At 49.0% G+C, this 19,037-nt stretch overlaps 1 protein-coding gene across 2 annotated transcripts in view; it reads right to left on the bottom strand.

Annotated features, from left to right (window-relative positions):
* Positions 1 to 19,037, bottom strand: part of LOC130515749 (glutamate receptor ionotropic, kainate 2-like) — a 43,514-nt gene that overhangs the window by 18,701 nt on the left and 5,776 nt on the right. Inside the window, exons 2-6 of one of the 2 annotated variants that reach the window (XM_057016217.1) lie at positions 10,910 to 11,077; positions 9,889 to 10,152; positions 7,703 to 7,884; positions 6,295 to 6,348; positions 4,950 to 5,123 (exon numbers count right to left, since the gene is read on the bottom strand). In XM_057016217.1, the coding sequence (XP_056872197.1) occupies positions 4,950 to 5,123; positions 6,295 to 6,348; positions 7,703 to 7,884; positions 9,889 to 10,152; positions 10,910 to 11,077 (842 nt within the window). The remainder of the gene's footprint in view (positions 1 to 4,949; positions 5,124 to 6,294; positions 6,349 to 7,702; positions 7,885 to 9,888; positions 10,153 to 10,909; positions 11,078 to 19,037) is intronic. The other variant, XM_057016218.1, reaches the window with a different exon arrangement.

A 19,037-nucleotide genomic window follows, 5' to 3' on the forward strand; every position in this document is an offset into this window, starting at 1 on the left:
AGCCTTTTCCTTTTCCTTTTAGAAGCTAAACTCTCCGCTCCTGATGAGGACCCTTGGGTCACACAGGCATTGAGGAAGCGGATTTATGCGAAGGCACATTCATAGTTTCCTTTTTGGTCTCGGCTTAAAACCACTTTAAATGGTGATAATGAATAACGGGTCCTGTGGGAAATGTGATCCGCTGAAATAAGCTGTCTGTCAGGTACAGTATAAATACTCAGCAAGATACTAAAATACCATCCCAACCTGGACAAGTTGAAGAGCAGCTCCGCATACTTTGCTAAGTCTGAACGATATTTAGTGTTTCGCAGTGCCAAACAAAGCTGATCGCCGCCCAAATGGCGGATAACAACGAGCGTGTTTGACTAAATTAGCATATAAACAGTGTCGGGCCACGATCGCCGGCACAGCTGCAGGGACGACGGCACTGTGAGCACAGTGTCAGTGGTAGTTCAGCATGTACGCACGTTCTGATTTCATCTCTCGGAAGCGCGGCCGTGCTTAATGGAGCTTTTCTTTGTGATTAGCGCTCACATTATAATTCACAGCAGTAGATTAAGTTTCCCTCAAATCCCCAGATGAGCAAAAGTCCTTCTCTGAGCCTCATAAATAAGCATATAAAGTCGGGACCCAACATTTGTTGTTCTCATCTAACCCAAAGTGGCACGTCGCCCTTTTGAAATTTCATTTTTAATATATATATATTTGGTATTAAAATCTTTAAAAAGAGGTTGGGAACGCTGCGAGTCCCACCAGATCCTTGGAGAGTGCACCATTGTCCACCCTAATTAGCACCACGCAGCCTATCCGATTAAGTAGCCACTTAGCAAGATGGTATTCCCTCATATAGAATCATTAGCTTTGGCCAGGTTTAAATGGGGAGGGGGACGTTTTTCCTCTTACTGGAAAAGTCACCTGAGACTATATGGTTAAAAATGCACATCTTGTTCATACATGCTCCTCTGTGTCCACATGTGAGTGCAGCTCCCAACGGACGATAACGCGCTGATCTCAAGGCTGAACAATATCCCTGAACAGCAGGGCGGCCATGATAGAAACAGCCTTCTCCTGCCTCCAGGGCGGGATTGAATGATCACGATCTGCTGAGGGTTGTGGTCCTTGATTGCGCGCTGATCTTTATTGTCCCATATAACATCCAAACCCACGCCTACTTGCCATGCTGGAATGTCTGCCGTGTGCCTGTGGGCACGCATTTGTATGTTAAGAACTGCTTTCATCGGTGCTTCTGTTTGTGATGTCCTGGGCTCCATTTTGCTCTTTCTGACTTCCGAAGGCAACAAATTGAGCTGGACATTAAAGGGAAATTTGCTGGGAGTGAAATCAGGGGGGAAGAAGAAGATGCTTTTTTTCTTTCCCATACTCAACTTCCATATCTCTCTCTTCCACAGCCTGTTTGCATTCACAAAAGGCTTCTATAGAGCACAGGAGCATTGGCGCTAATAATGTTGAAGTGGTGCCAGGCCCAGCTGGTGGTGCCCTGCACAGGGCATCGAGTGTCTGCTCTCCACAGTCGCCGTCTTTAAAAGGCTCTCTCTCCTCTGCCAACTGGGATCAGAGCGAGAGGGATCAGTGTTTAATGGTTGCAGCCAACCTGCGAACCTCTCTGGAGCTGGTTCTGTTAGCTTCCACCCTGAAGGCATCATCAAAATACAAAAATGCTTGATATGTGTGTGTGGATGTGCGCGTGCGTGCAGGTGTGTGTTGAAGGCCTTGATGTCAGGATTGTACATCCCAGAGTGACAAATATCTTTATTGGTATATTAATGACGGCTTCCCGATTAGCATAATTGTAATAGTCGTGCGCTATATTAGCGTTTGTGCTGATGAGATCCATCACACGGCCGCGGCTTGAATCCGCAACACAAAATTCCCGTGTTGACTTTTAATTTCACCTAATGAAGCTGCGAGGTGAGCGCTGAAATCACATTAGGACCAACCAATCCCCAGATTTATAAGCTAATTTCCAGTAAAGCCAATTTCCCTGTCCTGCAGCCAATATCACTAGGACTGGCAACCACCAAATTTGGCTAAACGCGACTGCACACACACACACACACACACACACACACACACACACACACGCACACAAACCTCAGTGGGTGAGATTCATTAGTCAGAATTCTCTCCTGACCGGCGGCCATGTTCTACCCAACAACACGTTCACCACAGAGCCCCCCCCACCCGGCCAAACCCGCCCCTTTCGTAGGGAAGTAACAGGCAAGGCCTAATTTATGGCACATTTATGGCCTTTGCATGACGGAATTCTTAGCCGATGCAGAAATTCTTGGACATTTTTAAATATTGCAACAGCAAAAAGCCGGTTGTGGCCTTGATAAGACGGTCGGAAAGCTCACGCTGGATGAGGGTTTTAAATGTGTGAGCACTAATGGGTCCAGATTGCAAATGCTGGCATCATTTCACACTAGGTTTGATTTATTGTCGCATTCATTTGCTGTTAAACTAGCAGCAATAAAAAAGAATTTTACCCCGGAAAACTTTTCATTTTTTCCCCTGCTTAGTTCATCAAGCTTACTTGTTCCATTAGCTTCTGTTTAAGCTACAGTGTGTGCAGTGATGTGCTGTTTGATGGGGTAAGAAAGGGCAGGTTAGCATCCAGATGGATGTTGTGTTGTTCCTCTCCCATAAATGTCATCAGAGATTCTTTACAGGATCCTGGGAGTGTTAGCTGGCTCTGCTACACATTCAAAGCTACGTCCTTAGCTACGTCTAAGTGTCTCTACGTGTTGTGTCTCCGCTGGCGTCGTCTTGTGTTCCGCTAATGTGCTTTTGCGCTGCCCCGTCATGCCACGTGCGTTACCCAAACAACAGCACTCTATTAACGAAGAATCATTATTATGAGCCATTACACCGCAATTTCCAACAGCGCTGATGACGCTGGAGAACATCCAGCCCTCCTCTGGGGTAATTAGAGCTCGCTAAAATAAAGACGGAGAAGAAAATGGTGCAAATGAAGAAGATATCTGCCCCTAAAGCCTCATTTCATTCCCCTCAATTAAAAATATGTCTGTCTGTCTGTCTGTCTGTCTGTCTGTCTGTCTGTCTGTCTGTCTGTCTGTCTGTCTGTCTGTCTGTCTGTCTGTCTGTCTGCTGGGCTAATTAGCAGCAGCTCTGGGTTGCTCCATGCTGTGGATGCTTCTGACAAACAGAATCAGAGAGCCAGGCTGCCCGTGTGTGTGTGTGTGTGTGTGTGTGTGTGTGTGTGTGTGTGTGTCTGCCAGGCTGCCTCCTCACCGAGGAGGAGCTTCTCATTATGCATCGGCAACACTCGGCCTCACCCAAGGCGCCGAGTGTCACTGTGATTATACACTACACCCGCATTAATGCAAGCCTAGTGGCACGGCAGAACATCGCGCACACCCAAACGCACGTTTGACTGTCCGATCTGCTCTCTCTCAGCCCCCCCCCCCATCACGCTTCCACTTCCCCTCCTCCTCTTCCTGTCTCAGTCAATCAATCCTTTATGAAATCACAAGGTGACACGGGCGGCGTTGCCGTGGTAACTATTGCTAAACAACCGCTGCCTGGCCACCGCGCACCAAACGATCTCGGAGCCCAGCGAGAAGTCCCCCCCCCCCAAGAACTAAAATAAGGCCTGAAAAGGGTCAGCCATCCCTCACTCAAATCTAACGATGCCCGGCGAGGTGGCTCCGGTGCGTCTCCTCGGCCCAGAGTGCTGGAGCGTAAATGTCAGGACAAATCTATTAATAAATTCAACACATTTGAGATGCGGAGAGCATGATCGCGTCCTGCACATTTATAATGCATGTTGAGGCTCACCGGCAGCAACTTTAAACCGCCGATGTAGCCAAGTCTGGACATCGACGCTTCCGTTCCTTCCCACAGTTCAAGGGTGGAACTCGATAAAACCAGGCGTGGAGGCCGGGCTCGTAAATAGAGCCTCCTAATGAAGCGCCCTGTCCGGCTCGATAGAGCCTCCGGACATATTATTTGTTATTTAATGGTGGTTCTAAGCCAGGGCGATCTGTCTGTATGGACTATAGGCTCTGACACGACATCATTCTTCATGTCCACATCCTCAGTAATATGGAGGAAATCAAAAGTCGGGCAACTTGACCTTTTTTGTAGCCGTATTCATCCTTTGCTGCACTGCTCCGGGGGAAATATGCATAAACACAGTGTTGTTGAATGGAACAAGCTGTGGTGCTTCTATATTTACTGCGGTTTCTGTTGCTGGGTAACTTTAGAGGCACATTTGCATGGATATATGCAGGGAAGGAAGGATTCGGATACCCACCACCGGGTCTGCGCTTTCGTTTTTCATCACAAGTAAATGCAGATGGAGGCGGCTGCAGGTATAGCGTCTGGGCACGCACCATGTCTAATTCAGAAGGTCCGTCCTTGAGTCTCTCTGGTGTCGTTATGAGGATTTCTGACACCGGGTTGTGAATGCAGGCAGAAAAAGAGCGAGAGACAGAGAGAGAGAGAGAGAGAGAGAGAGAAGCCAGGCTGAAAAACATCGCCTGCTAGCAACGTGTTGCGATGCGGGCAGGATGAACCAGACTTCCGGCACCAACCCAGAGAGGGACCTTGAATGTCTGTGACAAGCTTGTTCTGCCTTTCACTTTCAAATCACCTTATCCCAGGCTTTTTGGAAAGCGTCCGAAAAAAAATAGAGGACATCATTTCCATCCAATTTGTTCGCTCTCTCTGCGAGGAGAGGACTGACAGACTGTCATATTTTGGCGGCGCTCCCAGAGGAGAGCTGCGAGGCTTGGAGGGGGGGGGGCAATAAACGGCCATTACCATTCACACCAGATCATTACTGGCCGTTTAAATCCCAGCAGAACCAACCAAAAGTCTTCGCTAGAGAGGACATTACTGAACTCTGGATGGACATGAGACGACCAGCGTTAGCAGCAATGGCACTAAAGCGCAATCGTTCCTACCGTCATGAAGCCGTCCAACAGGCCCGAGTCGGGTTTGGGCGGCGCCTGCAGCCGTTCCATCGACCACTTCTCGATGATGGATGACACCTGAGAGTTTTCTGTGTTGAGGATGCGGAATCCCGTCATGTTGACGCCGCTGTAGCGGTACGGTTCCATGTCGAGGGCGAAGAGGTCCTGCACAGTAAAAGATCAAAGGGTTTATGATCCCACGCGTGTCAATGATCATCAATCAGACAATTCAATGGGAAGGTGGAGTCACTTTAATGGCGGTTTAAAACAAAAATCAAAGTATTCCAGAGCTTGTTTTTTCATTATGACTATTAGTTTTCATCTCAACCTGAGGCCAAGATCAAAGCAGAGGCTCTCAAGGTTACGGGCAGGTTTCTGGTGGACCGCCATCTATCATGTGGAAGTGAAAGGACAACCCAATTGTCCTGCGCACAGCACTTCTGGCGCCTCACCAGGCCGGTGTGTCTGGGAGGCGACAGCACGGTCGACACTGCAGCAGCAGCAGGTGACGGAGGCGGAATGGGGGACGCCACGGTCAATGTTCGCCGTCCTGCTCGGAGAGCGGCGCGGATGGCTTCGGACCAACGTACAGCGAGCTCCGGCCAGCGGAGCCGTGTCCAGCCTGCCAAACACCGGCTGATGTTAAAGCAGGCATGTCTCCACGCCGACAAGAAGCAGGCTTAGTAATTACCGTTCCCGGCACCAGCTGCTGCCGCTCACTCCCCAGAAGTGTCTTCCAAAGGTCGGCTTTCGCCAACCTCGCCCTCTGTTCTATCCCTGAACTTACCTTTGGTTGTTCCATAATGGACCAAAGAGCCGCAAGTCTCATTAACTCGGGGCTGTTTTCGAAGCTCTGGGGGCCCTCATTTTCTGCACTCACCATTAGATGTGCTTCCGTCATCGGGAGTGCAGCTAGCAGTTAGCGGGAAACATCAAAGCACTTTTGAGAAGTTCAAATGCTGCCAGAGTCAGAAGGGGAGAAAAAAAATATTCTCCAACCGCTTTTGTTTTCCTGGCACACGGAGAGACGTGGACAGCGAGGTGGTGAGAAACGGTCGGCGTGCGAGAGGAAATAAGCTGCAACACCTTCCATAACTCACTACGTTATCACTCAGAGGGTATTTTTAGCCAACGAAGCGCTCCTTCAGGTTGAGGGATGTTTCATTTTATCCCATGAAAAAAAAAGCCGCTGGAGTCATTAAAGCAGGTTTTTTTTGCGCCACTGCTGATCAAAAAGTGATCAAAATGGAAAACCATTCCAACTCGGAACACCAGCGGATGATCCTCCTGTGGTATCTCCGCTCCATTAACATAAAACGAGGGTCCATATACTCACCAGGGTCGTGAATATGTAGTGGTAGTACTCCGTCATCATACCCATGGACAGGGCCTGTGGGGAGGAGAGAGCTGTAAGCAAAGCACCAAGCTCTAGAGCTCCACAATAAAAGCTGTGTTTGTTCCAGTCAGCCTTTCAGTCACTCGTGCGTCTGTCAGCACAAATAACGCTTGACATTAAAATAACCCCTTTGGGGTTATGAAACAAAAAAAGAAAGAACAAAAGCAATAATATAATCTTCCTCCCGGCAGAACAAGCCAACAGCGAAGGATGTTCATTTGAAAAAAGATTTAAAGTCCACCAGCTCCTTTTCCTAATACAGATCCAAAACCACCCTGAGTATTTTTTTTAATAAAGACTTTTAATTAGCTGTTTTCACACGACATGTGTTGTTTGTGCTAATGTGATTTTGTTTGTTTCACACCTCCCTCTCAATGTGAGGAGGAAATAATCGAGCTCTTGTTGGAGAGAAACAAAAATAAAAGCAGATAGATTTCAGGAATTGACAGACCCGGAAGGAAGATCTGACAATTCAGGTTTCAGCTGGCTCTTTGTGCCTCTAAGACGACTTCACTTCTTCTTCTTCACTTCTGACAGGCCAAATAAAAAACTCGCCCACTTCTGCTAAATAACGCGCCGCTGTGAAATGAATTTAACGCGCCTGTGAGCAGTTAGGAATCCTAATTTAAACGCTTTATTGTTCAATAGAGAGCATCCGATACGATGGGTCAGACGAAGAGCTCATATTCCACGACCAGATTAGAGGCGGATGGAGCAGGTAGCGGAATCGTTTTCATTACTGGTAGAACGCAGCACACGTGAACTCGTTATTTTAGACAAATTGATGAACTGGGTTGTTGAGGGCTTGGGTCCGTCTTCCTACATGTGGAAATTAGGAAGGTCGGGAAAAAACGGGAAATTAGAGATAATAAAGGAAGCACACAAACGGACCGAGCGAGGGCAAAGATCAAAGCAGGACGTCATCGTGATCAAAGCATAACAGTCTAAAAGGTCGGAATATCAGGCAGAACCAGAGGATGAGAGGTCACATGACAAGGAAGGAGTCGCTCTGACCCCGCTGTGGACGTGTGTTGTGTTGCGTTCACGGACTAACTGCCCTGTCCGAGATCACCGTTACCCGCTGGTGTGTTCTTGCTAATTGAGGCCAGTGGAACCATCACGTTCTACAGTTGCATCACATCACAGGAATCTGTCTGATTAAATCAGGACTTCAAAAGAAGAGGCCTGAACGCTGTTTTCAGATTTACTGTAATGTTAGCATGCAGCACGCGAAGCGGCGCCTCAAATCTCATCATCTGACTGTTGGACTGCATCGGATTGTAGCGAACGGGGGTCGTGCACCCGCGCAGGTTTAGGTTGGATTCCAATAAAGAATCCCGGCTCATACCTGCTTGAGGATCCAGGCAGCCATCTCATGTCCACAATCAAAGATGACATGGAACTCCTTTGCCTTCTTCATCTCCTTCAGAAGTGGCTTGGCATCCTTGGTCTCTGTGGGTAGCTGGCGGATCTTCAAACGAATGTTGTATCGTGACGGAGCCTTGATCAGCTCCTGCAGTCGAATGAGACCTGCAGACAAAGAGGAAGAGGACACGGAAGAGGAATTGTGAGGACGGAGCTGCATTAAATGTTTGATCCGCTGCCATTTTAAGATACATCTCACCACAAAAACCTCCGGGATTCAGTTTTTCTCTGCAAAAAAGCCCCCCCCCCAACAAAATAAGACTCTTGCTTCCCTTCCTAATCCAGTCTATTGATTCGCCCACGCTCCTTTGGCAGGCAAACGGACTACAGACCCATCAGGAGAATTTAACACCAAACAGCACGTTGCGCTTTCATAGCAGAAGCACAAAATAGAAAGAAATTCGATCTGCATCCGCCTACAGAAAATTCCGACCCTGCAGAAGCCTCCTGAATGTCGAGCCACTCTCGTCTTGTGCGATACGGCACAACAGGTTCAATTCCGGCCTGATGGAAAGTCACAGTCAATCCCCTCGCTCCCGTCTCTCACGTGCGGGTCTGATGTGCGCTGATGAGGGAGCCCGTGTTTGCTCGGCTCGCACTTGCCCCCGAAGACCGCCGCTGCCACATATTGAGCTCCAATCTTCACCTTTCATTTCTCGACCTCACGCTCAGGTGGAAAGCTCTCTGGGAGACGCTGTGATGAGATTACAATGAGCTTCTGCCTGGGAAAAGAACTTCAGAATGCAGGGATGAAAGGGGCCGGATTGATGGGAGAGATGATTACTTGCCACTGTTATAAAAATGGATAGAACAGCGCGGACGGTTTGAAAGGGAACTGGAGAAAGATGGAATTCTCTTTTGTGTGGGGCTACTTTCTCGGATCTTTTTTTAAAATTTGGAAATGAAGTGCTGGGTGAGCAGTCTAATGGTCTGCCCGTGAGTGGGGCCGGGTCTCCCTCAAGCCTATTGAAAGATGGGGGTCCAGTACTAGAGCGTTCCTCGGGGTAATCCCGATAGATCCCTGCTCTGGTGCACGTCTGCGCCACCCCCTGTTTTGTTCAGACTGACACTTGGGGAGGTGTTAGACTAAAAAAAAATACAAAATAAAAAAAGAACCTGTCAAGGGAGCTCAATGTTTGTGAATCACTGTCAGTTTGGACATTTGTGGGTTGTGGCTAATGCCTCCGGACTCCCCCTCTGGATCTTCTAAAGGCTGTGTGTGAATATTTTATCTCCTCCGATAGTTTTTCCTGCCAGCCGTCAGATAGACTCCAATCAGCAGCGCCGGGCCCTGGAGCATGAAGCCGTGTGATTACAGCCTGGGACCAGGTGGAAGTAGCGGAGGGAAGCAACACGGCTTATGCAGCTGTCACTTCTCGGGGAGTCAGGTGGGCCACGGCGAAGAGAGAGAGGTGCAAACGGCCGTGGCTGACAGGGACTGGAGCGAGAGGTCACCTTTTGGCATCGCACCGGGGTGGCGGACGGAGAGCGAGGGTGTGAACAGACCGAGCTCAGAGGCAGGAAGTGACACGAGGTCAAGGGGATGAGTTGGAATAATGCAGCGAGAGGGACGAGACAAACGCCGCTGTGGCGCCGCCAAGGTGGCGGCAGCGATTCTGAAAGCGGCAGTGATGTAGCAGAAAATCCAATTCTTGTTCGGAAATTCACCCGGAATATCAAACGCTGACCTTGCCAGAGGAAATTTTAAAGTGAATTTACAATCAGATCATCCGGAAATATAACGGCTCGCTCCACGACTTCAAAACATCAAAGAGATGGGGAACGGACGCATTTGCCCCTCGCCCACAGAGCCTGAGTACCTCTTTGTTGTTGTATTAACAGACTGAGGTCGGGTTACTCTGGTTTATGAGGCTCTGGGTTCTGTTGCCCTGCTGCTCACTCTTCTGGAAGTCTGACAGCACCTGCCGGACTCAGGCGGAACGGTGAGCAATTGATTTTTTAATTAACATGATCGGTAACAAAGGCCCCCGGTGCACTCTGTAGTCGACCTGGATCCTCTTACTCGCCCTGACTTTTGAGGCGCGGAGGCTTTAACGTGCGTGCCAAACAGGAACGGCGCCAGACGAGGAAGACAGACACCCACTGTACCTGTACCTGTGCTGTCGTCATACACCACAGTGACCGTTCTCCACTTGAAGAAGTGCACCAGGTCCAAGATGGCTCTGCTGAGGGAGGAGAAGTCGGGGTAGAGGCTGACGTAGTACGAGTCCCTGTTGTCGGACACCTGGTGTTTCCACTTGGTCTGGATGTGGGGAACCCCCAGAGCATTGCAGATGGACTGGACGGCGTTGGCCGACGAGCTGTGCGAGGGGCCAAAAATGGCTGCGACCCCAAGGGAGAGCTGATCGCACGCTGTGAGGATGGAAATGTGAGAATAACCACGTCAGTTTAATCTTGCTGTTGGCTTTTAATGCCAGGTTCTATGTTGTTTTGTGGAAGGGTGGCCAGTACAGACATTGACTGACAGTCTGCATTATTAAATTATTAAAGTTTTTCTGTCAGGCAAGTGTGAGAAACTGAGCCCAGTTTTAGGCCAAAAGAAGATCCTGTTTATAAAAGTTGGCGGCTCCCCTTTTAAGTTAAAAGTGGCGGCTAACTGGCTCATGTGACCGACTCATGTAACTTTTGCTTAATTTCCTTTTTGCATTTGTGGTGCAGCTGAAGCAACTGGAACTGGGTCAATCACAGCAGTTACACACATAATTCCATCAATAAATTGCTTCCTGTTTACAAGATCAGAGCGATCACTGGGGGTGGGGGGGCCTCCAGGAAGCACCGGTAGCTTGTCTACAAGAGCCACGACACTTAAAGGTCACACATGCTTCACATATGGCTGCAAAAGCCACTTCCCGATTTTCTGAATCCAGTTAAGCCATTTAATTTGATAACTGGTCCCCAAAACTGGGTCCTGCGTTAAGTAGCAGCCTGCATATGCAGCAGGTTGAAAGGTAACTAGTTTAACTCCCTCCAGACAGAAATGCCACATTTATATATAACTGATTTTGCATTCTGAAGAAACAAAAGAAGCTAAAAACTTCATGAGCTGTGAACAGCCTTGAAAGGACCATTTAATGGAGAAGCCGAAATGTTCCAGCACCTCCCGACTCACCTTTCCTGGAGGCCTCGAAGCTGTCGAAGATGTTTATTCTCTGGATGTCGTAGGTCAGCGTAGTGTTGGGCAGCAAGGTGCGGTTCCTATTGATTGTGTTCAAGGCAAATTTAAAGGCTAGCTCCTCTGCTCCCGAGGGGCCGCTCTCGATGGACTCGAATATTCCTCCTAAAGACAGAAGGAAACAATAAGAAGAGCTTCAAACGTGCCGTAACAGCTTCTGTGGCAGCAGCAGAAAGTGTAACAGGGCTGAAAATCGAGTAAATAATTGATGAGCTGCAGGCAATTACATCCAAATCAGTGCGGCTGTTCTTAACACTTTAACACATTTTATTGATGGTGCCGTGTTCACGATGCGGAGTTCAGTCAGAGAGCGACAGGAAACTGATCTTCGGTGTAAATGTGGAGAAACTCCGCGGAAGTCGCTGGTGTAATTACAGGCAATTAGTTACGCAGGGGGGTGAGTTCAAGGGTGGGTGCCCTGCTTTAACACCTTCACTCAGCCTCGACAGAAGGTTCATTCTTCCCTTTTCCCACTGTTGATTTAAGCCAGGAAGAGGGGGGAAGGGGGGGGGGGTGTCAGAGGACTCCAGAAATGCCTCAAATGGTGCGGAAAGAAGAAAGGTGGTAAAACATCCTGAAAGCTAAAATAAACATCCACAGAGTTGGATGAATTTTAGTCCCACGGTCAGTCCCTTCGCCCTGAACCCCCCCCCCCCTCCTTCTCCCCCTTCCTAACTGCTCATCATTGGTCAGTTCCAAATAAATTGACTAAAACTATGTTTCATCCTTGTCACGGGCTCAGCCCGATTGTTCTGCTCCTTCCCGGAACGTTTACGGAACGTATTAACCTGCAGCCCAGTGAACCGGGACGTGCTCAATGTCAGTGGGCCCGGTAAAAGACATCCATCATTAGAATGAGGTCGCATGATGCCGTATGCACGTCCAAGTGTTTCATAAAAAGGATTTCTGGTGGTGGCGGGGAGGGGGGGGGGAGCCCCCTGTGACTTAAACTGCAAACATAATCGACAAAAAAGCCTGCGCACCTCTGAGAACATGAACGATGAAAGAGCTTTAAAGGAGTCAGACTTGAAAGTAAATGGATTAGGGTGGTGTGTGCGTGCGTGTGTGTGTGTGTGTGTGTGTGTGTGTGGTGTGTGTGTGTGTGGGGGGGGGGGGGGGGGGGGGGGTGTTAAACAGGAGCTGTGAAAGCAGGCCTGAGATAACACCGGGTTGTGTAGTCAATCCATAGCTTCCGTTCTCTCTGAGGACGGCGAGCCTGTCTGAAGAAACGCCACAAACTGGGGAGGGAGAAAATAAGTTTAAAGCCGGTCCAGCGATGCAAGAAGAGCGAGAGAAAAGTGAGACTGGGAGGCAGGAAGGACAGATTGAGGCAGGCATTTTTGAATGAGCACAGGGAGGCAGAGACAGAGGGCTGTGCATTAAAAGAGAAGGCGACTATAAATAGCATCTGAGCGCGGCGGCGAGCGCTGGAAAGGAGCGCGGGAGGCCAAAGTGGATGTCATTAACTTTGGGAAGCGCACTTTGTCACTGTCACCACTGGGCACTGTACAGCCACAGCTGGGCACTTTCTTTAAAAGCACAGCGCGGGCGGAAGGGCCTGAAATGAACGCCACGGGAGTTTGAAACGCGGTTTGGTGAAGGAAGTTTCCCAACTAACGATGTTTGAGGCGCCGTGAATCAAATATGCCTTAAATATTTGTCAAACTTCACTCAAAGCTGATCTGATGAGGACAAATGCGGCAGGTCGGGCGCCCCGACCCCGGAGGTAATTCCTCCTGCTGCGCCCTGACAGAGCTCTTCCATTTCCCTTTGTATTCCTGAAGGCAGCGCGGAGACGCCCAATGAAGTCCACAAATTTAATTTCCACGGAGAAGTCAAGCATCTTCTGATGCTGCGGAACGAGAGCGCACAGATAAAATGGATACTGTTTGATTAGATGCTGCTCAAAACGCTGCCTCTGTATCTGATTTCTTCTGCCAACATTCAGTCTGGGGAAAAAAAGAGTTTAATACCAATCACCCCCTCCTACTCGGGGGGTCAGTCTGCCTGATTGCAGGTGTGTAAGATCCTGCTGAAATAATCAGTGTGTGTGTGTGTGTGTGTGTGTGTGAGAGAGAGAGTTATGGCGCTGCTGTCACGGGCAGCGGTGTGATATATGGTGCGCACGTAAGCTCGGAGTGAATTATGCGCTGGATAATCACCCTGACAGTAAAGCGGCCCCCGATCTGATTGTCTTTGCACGACAGCGTGAGAGACACGTCCTCGGCTGAGAGCGCGGATGAAAGGGCGGCGTTGGAGGGCATCTTCTCTCTTTGAGTTTCACTCCGTTTAATATCTTTAAATCAAGTTTAATCAAGCCCTTCGAGTGGGGTGGTGATTAAATCCCTGCATCCCGCGCGTTTTGCAAATTCCAATGGCTTTTTTTTCCCAAGCGGAACCTTTTCTTTTCCTTTTTTTTTATATAAGCGAGACTATTAAGACAATTACAGTAATGTTGCTATGGCAATAAAACACCGTGAGTCCTCCCAGGAATAATGCTTCTGTCACTTCATTACAGCAGAGGCACTAGCAGGTGCCGAGTGCTTAATGGTAAAATAAATGTCTTACTTATTAAACTATGAATGGAACTGCACTGTAGATCTGCTCTCAAGAATGCTCCAGGTGAGGAGAGTCAGGCCCGTTGCCATGGTGACTCACATATTTATGCTATAGTTGAGAGCCATCTGTAGTTTTAGAATCTGGGCTAATTGGTGCAGGAAGGGTATTGTGACATTATGGTGCATGAAGCTTCTGCCTGTGACTAATGACCAGCACAGCTGTGGGATGGTGGCGTGACTGCGAGGTGGGTGCTATGGCAACTGGCGCACGACCCTGTCGCTCGAAGGGGCCCAGGTATGAAGTTGCTGAGTGTTTGTCTCTGTCTTTGAGCTGGCGGGAATCCGCGTCGGAGGTCTGAGGCAAAAGAGAAGGAATGCCCCGCAAATATTCCCGAAATAGCACTTGGAGACATGTTTGTCAGGGAAATAGGTGTGATGCATGAATGCCTATAGAGCACGGCTGCCCCTGGTCATTCATCTGAAGACCCCCGTGTGGAAGATTGACCTTCCTCTGCTGCACAAGGACCAATTCTCTGCGTCCATGAAGTTCCCTCGGAGATGCAGACAGGGATGCTGGCGCTGCGGCCCTCAGAGGTGGCCTAGAAAGCTCCGCTGAAATCAGGTGTCGGGCTATCGCTGTTTTAACACCACTGCATGAATATGCCCAGTTGAAACTGTGACGTAGTCTAAAAAGAGCCTCACTCTTGTGAGACACAATTCAAAATGCAGTTTAATCCAGGCAGGTTTTCGAAGGGGAAACTATCTCAGCTGTCAACAGAGGCATAGAGAAGCAACTGTAACGTAGGCTTCCATAATAGACCCCCGCCAGGGAGCGCAGATCAAGCTATGATGGGCGAAGGCAACATGTGAGCTGTTATCCAACAGTTTGTGCTGCTTCTCTGCAGAAGCCGAGTGAGCCGAAGGCTTCTGGCGCTGTCACCTGCCACCGCTGGCCGCTGAGCCGCTGGCCGCTTCTTTCATTTCAACACGCACGTGCAAAGACGTGCGATTAGGCGAGATTTAGAGACTGACCCTAAACCTGTTTGTCAGGTGAGAAACTGAGTCTGGTAGGGGGGGGGGGGGGGGGGTATGACCGTTAGACATTCAATCCCATTTCCATGAGCCCAGTTCAGTTACAATCAGCTGCTTGAGCACCAAATGTTCAGTCCTGACAGCCTCTTATACCCCCCTCCCACCCCCCCACACACACACCCGACCCACTTCCAAGTGGGAAACCGCTAATCTTGTAACATGTATTAAATCTGAGCACTGACAACAGATGTGCTAATTTGCCAGGTCCTCTCTATTCATCACAATGTGCCAGCTCCTTCCACAAAATACGTGCTAATTTGCAAGGGCTCATTGTGCGCGCGCTAAACCACCGGCTGACATTTTGCGTGCTAATTTGTCGAGAAGGGACCCCTTTTGGTGCTAATTGTGCCAAACTGTGAGTACACTTCCACGGGCCTCGAATTACTGCGGTCCCCGATGATTTCTGTCTGCCCGCTCGTTCCAGCCTCTCCTCTGCTCTCACAGTGTGAAAGCTGTTAAAGAGGAACCGCTGTGAAAATAAGGGGTTCAAAGCACACACATTTGCACACAGAGGCGCTGAAACATATTTCACAGAAATATATACACGCTCCGGAGGCTCTTTTTCAAGAATGGAGCAAGAGGCAAATGCTGCAGAAGCACAAAAGGACACATGTCACTGGAATAAGAGCGTGTCACAAACGCCTCAAAACAAACAGCCCAACTGCCACCAGCCCGTCCGAAATATGCAGAGACATTGGGCAGTTACCTGCAAAGCCGAACTGCGAGGCCGCTGTAAAGCTTTTCAGGCTTTGGATTCTTGCAAATCAACCGCAGCGGTGAAAAGGCAAACAGTCTTGGCTGTCAAATGGCTCGCAGGAAGGTGCACGAAGGTGCGTATCTAAGCTCTTTTGCCCGGATTCTTCCAGCCCTCGACAAATATTTTCACTCACACGTTGACGTTTCCGCTGCGCCCGTCCTACCGGGGAGAGCATTCCTCTGTATTTAAAACACCATGGGGAGGGCGGAGGGGGGGATAACAAATCTTTTATTTAAAAAAAAAACAGGCATTAGCATGCAATGCTGCCACAATAGCAGCTCAGCAGCAGCAGCTAATGGTATTCATTAAAAGCGGAATAAGACTTTGATATCGGCTTAATGGATACGTATCAATCACGACTGCAGCTGAAGCATGAAAGCGCCGCGTCTGAGGTACAAATGTGATTGATGTTGCCTCTTTGGAGGAGAATAGAGTGGCGTTCGCTTTGGAACGGGCCCCCACGCCGCAGCTCTGACTTCTAAATATAAACAGAGTCCTTGACAACAATCGCAATCGATAAATAATACAAATCCCAACAGTGCTGTCACCCCCCTCCCCAACAGACAGAAATCTGTGGCTGTTGTGCGGAAGCCAGAGTATGAGAGCGAGCAATTATTGAACAAAGAACGTTCATACATCACCCTCCCTGTATCGTCTGTCTGAGCTTTAGGAAACGATCCCACATGAATACGCCATGTTGCTCGCTTCCTCTAACTAGCGGCCATCGCGCAGTGGCCTCGGCAGGTGACAGATGGCGACCTCGTGGCGCCGTTCCCTGTAACCCGAGTTTTAATCAAGCCTGAGATTATGTGAGAGATGCTAATTATCCGCCGCGGGCTATAGGAGGCGCGGGACTCCAGCGCGTCTGTGCATGTTTGCGTCGGGGTGTTTAATCACACGGCGCTTTTTGATTAACTGTCAGGGTCTCGTGGTCCTTTTATAGCTGAGCAGCAGTGACGTTTGAGCCTGGACAGGTGTGTCCACGACGCTTGCTGCCATAAATAGAGATGAGGGCATATAAATGCTAACGCTTTGGGCTCATTGGCTCACTTATTCCATTTGTGAAGACTCAGATTACAGTTTCACACTCTTATCTGACAGTTGGGATGGAGGGAGAGATATGAACTACAGCGGCTGGAGCGCGGATTCGCCGCCTGTCTACGTGCAGCCGACCGTCCCCGATGCCGAAACGAAAAATAGAACTTCAATTAATGACGTGATTAGGTCACAGAAAATTATAGGGCAATCTTTCTCTCCGCTCCCGTTGCCTCATTCTCAATCACGCTGTTCTTCTGTCGTCAAAATGGCTGTGAATTGCACTCGCTCCATTGTCATTTCCAACCAAATGGCTGTGAAATTACAGCGCTTGCTCGTGAACGGGCAGATGTCGTCTCACGTCCGAGCCAAAGGTCAAGAATTAATTCAGGGGGCGGCTCTTTAGCGTTGGATTTCTGAAGGGCGGTGGGCTGTTTTACAGGATTTTGATCATCTGATTATAATTTTACATTTTCAGACATCTCGAGGTGTGGGTTGATGAATATACTCCAGATCCACGACTCCGAAGCCGTTAATGTGCCAAAAATATCATTGATGAAATCATAAATATTAATCGTTGCATTAATAAGAAGAGTCTGTCTCATCCATTAATAAAAGCTAATTAACTTACTGAGATAAAGTGCTTGGAAATCTATGAAATTACAATTAAAAATTTGGTGCCTTTTGATGCCTGTTGCCCTTTGATGCCTACATGCCTTAAAATGGATTAGATTATTCCAACTGATTGAATCTGGGGTCTTTTTATATTATTATTTTGCTGCTGTTGCCTCTCAGGCGGTCAGTCGCTCAGAAGAGGAGCGGCAAACTGCAGCGTTAATCCTCACATTTACGGGAGTTTGAGCTGTTTGACCTTTAATTCGGAGACTCTTCCACTCAAAAGGCGGGAGCAAGGCTGTACTCGAGGGTGTCATACTCGTGCAGCTTGCTGCTGTGTGCAGCTGTATGAGTGGTTTGGGTGATAAACGCCCCCCCCCCCATACGCAGGCGTGTGATTTTGTACTTCGCGAACTTCCGGGTTTTCTGACCGCAGCTGTGGTGCCACAGGTTTTTCCGGCGTCCCGGCCCAGAGCTGTATTTGGGGATGCGTCCCGCGTGCTCTCAGGTTATAAAGGATGTGGGATCAAAGCAGGGTCGCTCACGTCGGCCTCTTGGGCTTTGATTTTAACTTCCAGTTGCTCTCTGCTGCTGTCTCGTTGCCTTTTTTCCCTGCCTGTCGCCTGAACTTTGGGGCTCAGTGATTTATCCAGCTCTCCCTCTTCAGACCGACCGCAGCAGCCACTGAAATATATATAAATACTTCTAGAAATACAAAGTACATAATAATGTGTTTTTGAACCGCAGCACCTTGATAAGAAATCAAACCGATGCTTGAAAAGGTGCAGCCTGCAGTTGAGGATTATGTGTCTAAATAAGCTGTTCACCTCCGTGTGAAACCGCTGCGCTCGGGTTTCTATTTCGCTCTCTCTGCAGCACTTCACACTTGGCTGGAGAGTTTTGCACATGAGCCGTGGCTCAAACATTTTCTTCAGTGTTCTTTTAGGACAGGTTTTCGTAAGAGCACATCAAACTTTTCCATTTTTTTTAAACATTCTTCACCACATGCGCAGCACTGGAAGCTGATTGCAGGCCTCGGCTGCAGCTACGGCTCCCTCAAAGGGACAAAATGGCGGGAAGACGTATTGCGGAGCCCTGAGTTTGAGATGAACCAGTTAGAAGGCCTAATTAAAAGCTCTGCTGCGGTCACTCCTGCTCCAGCGCAGCCAGGTTTGGTGTTCAACACCCTGAGGGAGACCATCAATAAATCCACAGATCAGGGAGAACATGAGAAAAGGATGAGTCCATGCGCTGCTTCCTGACGTTATTCGGCAATTATGAAAACAAATAACATGGAAACGGTCACAGGGAGCTGATAGTCTTCTGACGATGGATGCAAATGCAGCTTACAGATGTCAGGAAGTGGAAACGGTTGAGCTATTTTGGTGCCGTCCCCGCCCTTTGAATGTAGAACCATCATTATTACTGAGCTGCTCCTTTGTCTTCAAGGGCGCAGCAAGATAGGATGATATTAGTGTGAGAGAACAAAGTGGAGGAGACGGACCAGCGGATCATCAGTGAGCAGAGACAAAAAGGATCCGGGGAGGACAGTGAAGGGCAGAGGAGAAGCAATAGAAGAGGCCAAAAAATATGGATATTCAATTTGTCCCTGAAAGCAGCCAACAGTGTCGTGAAGTTTGCCCTCAACAACCTCAGCACAGGCCTGGAACACAACAGGTGACGGAGTCAGGTGTAGAACACACACAGCTGGCGTACAGGCGACCTGCCGGGATAGCCAGGAAGTGTGGGAGGGGGGTGCAAAATGAATGGCAAACGAAGGACCTGATGAGGGAGGAATGGGGGATAAAAGAGGTCACGGGAGGCAGCTGAGAGAGGCGCAATGAAATGAGTGAAAGAAGGGACCGCTAGACCTGAACCGACACCCGAAGCCCTCGCCTGTCAGCGGGGCAGCCAAATGTCGGATCTCGGTTCAGGTTCATCAGAATCCAATCAGCCGCCGCCGCCGCCGCCATGCACAGGAGTACGAGCCGCCCTCGTTGCTACAGAG

The sequence above is a fragment of the Takifugu flavidus genome, chromosome 19 (genome assembly GCF_003711565.1).
Source record: "Takifugu flavidus isolate HTHZ2018 chromosome 19, ASM371156v2, whole genome shotgun sequence".
NCBI lineage: Eukaryota > Metazoa > Chordata > Actinopteri > Tetraodontiformes > Tetraodontidae > Takifugu > Takifugu flavidus.